Source organism: Rhinopithecus bieti, unplaced genomic scaffold, assembly GCF_001698545.2.
Source record: "Rhinopithecus bieti isolate Rb0 unplaced genomic scaffold, ASM169854v2 scaffold_7681, whole genome shotgun sequence".
Lineage (NCBI taxonomy): Eukaryota > Metazoa > Chordata > Mammalia > Primates > Cercopithecidae > Rhinopithecus > Rhinopithecus bieti.
This window is the reverse complement of record NW_016806571.1, coordinates 8,680,280-8,685,229: the sequence shown is the minus strand read 5'-3', so window position 1 is coordinate 8,685,229 and position 4,950 is coordinate 8,680,280. Positions and strand designations below refer to the sequence as shown.

The window sequence follows — 4,950 nt, the reverse complement described above, 5'->3', positions numbered from 1 at the left end:
ATAACTTTAATATGAAACAGACTGCAAGAGATGCTGTGAGAAAGTCATACGATATACTCCAAGTGCATCCCAGAGACAGATTTAGGAAGAAAGAGTTAATAGGACTTGGCATAGTTAGAGCCAGAGAGTAAGATGGTTAGAAAAGTTAAAGATGACTTCTGTATTACAGAGACAGCACGTTTGAATGATAGAATCATAGCCACAACACATTTTACTCCTTATTCAGATAAAATTTTGTTTTTTTTCCTCTGCTTTAAGACAATCACATACTGCAGGTTTATTTCCACTGTAGTGTACTGCTTTATCTAATATCCTCATAAATGCATGTAAAACCAAAATTTGACCAAAATGGAAACCAATCCACTATTGTACTGGCCTCAAACAATATTTGCAAATGGGCGCCTTCTAAAATAAGTGCTTTGCAACATATATGAAGGGTAAATGTATTTGCAAGCAAGTGAAGGAGTCGAAGTTGTGTTGAAGTTAAAATTCAGAGTAGTTATCTGAGTCCTCTCATCTTGAGAAGTCTCATAAAAGTTTTTTTTTTTTTTTCTTCCAGTTGCTTTTGGAGTGGCCGAAGAGAAATAGTTTGGTGGGCTTGAAATGTGAAAGGAATGTTCTGTGTGTCAGGTTAGGATAAGTCATAGCTATAAAGGACAGGGTACTGGAAAATGTATATAGTAAGCATATTAGCTTGAGAAAAATGGGAGAGTTGAGTTAGAGACAGACGGCTAAGGGCTATCACTTACTGATTACTTACTAGGTTGTCAGCATAGCTCTTCGCACATTATAGCTACTAACTCATTTATAATTCATACCAATCTTATGAAGTAGGTATTATTATATTCATTTTACAGATGACTAAACTGAGACACTAAGCTTAAATAGCTTGTCCAGTACACACAGTTTATAAATGAGAAGTACCCAGAGTCTATGTACATAATTCCTGTATCAAAATAAGTCTCAACAAGAGCAGGTGAAAGAAGAGAGGTATTTGACTTTAGGTTGTTTCCTGTATAATATAATATTTTGCTTTGATTTGAGGAAATTTGTTAAACTTTTCTATTCTGTAAGAGACAGACTGGACCACAGGATGACATAATTTTAGAATTTTAAAGCCCAGTGATCTATTTCTCATTCATACAGAGTTTTCATTTTACAGATGGGGGAACTGAACCAGTGTCCATTAAAATCACTGGGCATTTACAGCTGGTTAACAGTGTACACAGCACTTTGTGCTGTGCCAGGACAGGCAAAATGACTTGCTTGTCAAGTTGTTGACGTAACCACATTGTGGGGAAAGATCATGAATCAAAGATGGGAAAGGGCACCAACCCTCTGAGAATCTGGTAGCCCAGGGGAAGGCCTACTTAACTGTCTGTGGAAGCAAAGTGGAATTTCGTGGGCTTCTGACCCAACTTTCAGATGAAATTCATGCTTTCCTGTAAGGTGCCCTGGCTGGCCTTCCAGTCTCAGTACTAGCAGACCAGAAATAAAATCCCTTTCTTTCTCCATAAACTTCTAATAAATTCTCTTTGTCACAGTATAGAATTTGTGTTCTCTGGCAACCTACTTTTCTGATCAAATCCAATACATTTTTGTGTTCATTTGATAATCGTTGTAGTCCTTATGTGGTCTGCCTGAAAGTGTGAGGCAGGCTTACATAGTGGTGAGTGGTGAGGCAGATAATCTGGAGCTGGCGTCAAGTTTAAACTCCAGGATGACTTGCAAATTGTGTAACCTTGCGCAAAATTCTTTACCTCCATAAGTCTCGGCTTTTCCAGGTGTAAAATGAGTCAAATCATAATCCCTGTATGGTAGGATTTTTGGGAGGATTAAATGAACCAAAGCAGATAAAGGGCTTAGCCTAACTCATAACAAGAATTCAATATATCTTAACTAATTATAACAAACTAAGTAAAGTCATTATAAAACTTGTGCAAGTTTGTTGCTGAAAATATAAATTACAGTGAGATATATGATGACTCAGGAGTTGCCAAGATTTTATATCAAATAGCAAACCTCCTTTTCCATCGAACAGAATGGGTCAATAATCAATAAAAAGTGATCATGTTTAGGAAACCTTTGATGGTAATTACTAGGTTCAAAATCAGTCATATGAAGACTCCTGTGAAAAAGTCTTTTCCAGAATTTGGTGTTGGGAAATAACTTTTCTCCCTTCTGAGGCTTGCTTACATTGGAAAAAGCCACTTACCACCTTTCCCTTTTGATTTGAGTCAGTAACCTTAGTGCTTAGTTTTTTTTTTTTTTTCACTGTTCAAGGTTTATTGGGGGTTTTAGTTGGTATAACACTTGGATAGTTGGTTGTATTGTTTATATGTAGATCTTTTTATGTTATATGGTAATGTACACTACTGATATATATAGTTCACAAAATAAGCTCCTTTGGAACGATTACGCACAAGACATACGATACTGGATTTATACACTGGATCCCAGGATGTGACTTACTGGGAAAAAATGTTGGACTAGGCATGTTCAGTGAAGGAGCCAGGAAATTATATAACACACAGTAAACATCCACCTGGCTCAAGGGGCAAATGCAGCATGTACAGAATCGGCAGTGGTACATCAGAACTATTTCACACTAACCAGTTTAGGACTACACAAGATTAATACCATCTAGCATCAGGATATAGCTGTGGATTTCACAAACCATTCCTATTTCTAACTTCAGGAGTTAATGCTTTTCCCAGTCCATCTTAAAATATTACTGCTTTAATTACAGATCAGATAAAAAGGACAACATGCACAACCTCCAACTAGAATCCTGTTGTAGCCTAGACAGTGAAATGCTATGACATCAGAAGACTTTAAAATTGCAGCTCTTTTTGGATTCCCCAAAGTGTATCTGCACTCTTCTTCAAACGGGCCTCTTCCTCAGGAGTCAGAGTCACCTTCACAAGGTCTGAGATTCCATTCTGTCCCAAAATGCAAGGAACACTAAGGAAGACATCATCCTTTATTCCATAGAGACCCTTAATCATGGTGGAAACTGGGTGCACTCGCCTAAGATTCTTCATTATACTCTCTGCCAAATCTGCTACAGAGAGTCCAATGGCCCAGGATGTGTAGCCTTTGAGTTTGATCACCTCATAAGCACTCTCAACCACCTGCTTGTGAACCTCTTTCCACTGTTCCTTATCTTTATCAGTCCCTAAATCTGGGTGCAGAGTCTTCAGGGAGACACCAGCAACATTCATTCCACTCCATACAGGCACACTGGAATCTCCATGTTCCCCAAGGACCCACCCATGACAGCTTAATGGGTGAACTCCCAGTCTTTCCCCCATCAGGTAACGGAATCTGGCTGAATCCAGATTGCAACCACTTCCAATAACACGGTTTTTGGGAAAACCACTTATCTTCCAAGCCACGTAGGTCAAGATATCCACTGGATTTGAAACAATAAGCAACTTGCAGTTCGGGCTATATTTTACAACATTAGGAACGATGAATTTAAAGATGTTCATGTTATGCTGGACCAAATTAAGACAGCTTTCTCCCTCTTGTTGACGTGCCCCAGCCGTGATAATGACCAGCTTGGAGTTTGCAGTTACACTATAGTCTTTCCCAGAGACAATCTTTGGTGTTCTAAGGAAAAGGCTGCCATGTTGGAGATCCATCATCTCTCCCTTCAATTTGTCTTCGATGACATCAACAAGAACAAGTTCATCTGCCAAGTCCTTCATTAAGACACTGATGGCACAGGCCATGCCAACAGCACCAACCCCAACAACTGTAATCTTATTCTGGGGAGTCTGTTCTTCCTTTAGAAGATTATGAATCAGCTGATCCTTATCATATTGAGTTGCCATATTGGACTTGGAACCAAAAGGAATCGGGAATGCACGTTAGGTGGTCGTCCGGGACAGGCGGCACTGAGATCCGGAATCGGGGGCAGCGGCTGCAGCACTCCAGTGCTTAGTTTTATATTAAGCTGTAGAAATTCCTATTAGTGTAGATCTGCTTTTATTTTCTTTTGCCTTTTACTCATTTTAATGATTTTCAGTTTCATCACATTTGTGCCTTATATTTCAAGCTTTCTCAAAACCTTTTGTAAGTGAGAAGAGAGAAAAAGATAGTAGAATAAAATAATGCCATGCCCGTGGTTTTTCTTACAAATATACCTTATGTCTAGTTCTATATACTTGGCTTGAAATAGCTTTTATTTTCCAAAATCAATAAAATGGCAAAGTTGATTTTATGTAAACACTCATTTTATGTTTTAAAAAAATGGAATATGGAAGTCTCCCCCTCATAGGCTGTTTAGTTGAAATGGGGAAGGGAGATGTACAGGGACTATTGGCCTAGGCTGGTCTGTAGGCTGACCAGGTGGGAACACAACTTGCTAATGAACAAAAGTAGTTAATAGTCATAAAACCAAACCAACCAAACCAACCAAACCAAATCAGCAGCTAACATGTATAGAACATTTTACAAACTATCCTTGTATACCCTGACAAACTATTTCTTACATCCGCCCTGCAAGGTAGGAAGCATTATTTTCAGCTTCATTTTATGTGAGAAAACAGAGGCTCAGATATGCTAGGATCCACGCCCCAGGTCCCACAGCAAGTAACTGCCCTAGCTAGAATTTCAAATCAGATCTTAATTGAAAATCTCAGGTCCTTAGCAAAGACATGGAATCAACCTAAAGGCTCATCAATGGTAGTCTGGATAAAGAAAATGTGGTACATATACACCATGGAATACAATGCAGGCATAAAAAAGAATGAGGTCACGTCCTTTGCACAGCATGGATGGAGCTGGAGGCCATTATCCTAAGAGAACCAACGCAGGAACAGAAAACCAAATACCACATGTTCTTAGTTATAAGTGGGAGCTAAACATCAAATACCTATGGACCAAAAGAAGGGAACAACAGACAATGGGGCCTACTTGAGAGTGGAGAGTGGGAGGAGGCTG

At 39.0% G+C, this 4,950-nt stretch overlaps 1 protein-coding gene across 2 annotated transcripts; it reads right to left on the bottom strand.

Moving 5' to 3' along the window:
• Window positions 1-2,257: 2,257 nt before the first annotated feature.
• Window positions 2,258-3,931, bottom strand: LOC108532757 (L-lactate dehydrogenase A chain-like). Of its 2 annotated transcripts, XM_017877038.1 has the most exons (2): window positions 3,147-3,931; window positions 2,258-2,877 (listed from the first exon to the last, which is right to left on the bottom strand). In XM_017877038.1, exons 1-2 carry the CDS (start codon window positions 3,837-3,839, stop codon window positions 2,740-2,742), a joined length of 831 nt encoding a protein of 276 aa, XP_017732527.1. In that variant the 5' UTR covers window positions 3,840-3,931; the 3' UTR covers window positions 2,258-2,739. The 2 variants fall into 2 exon arrangements, with proteins under 2 accessions (XP_017732527.1, XP_017732526.1); XM_017877037.1 differs by having other exon boundaries at window positions 2,258-3,931.
• Between the last annotated feature and the right edge of the window lie 1,019 nt (window positions 3,932-4,950).

Excerpts from the sequence above, each read along its gene's own strand:
- LOC108532757 (XM_017877037.1), bottom strand. The coding sequence starts at position 3,839 with ATGGCAACTCAATATGATAAGGATCAGCTGATTCATAATCTTCTAAAG.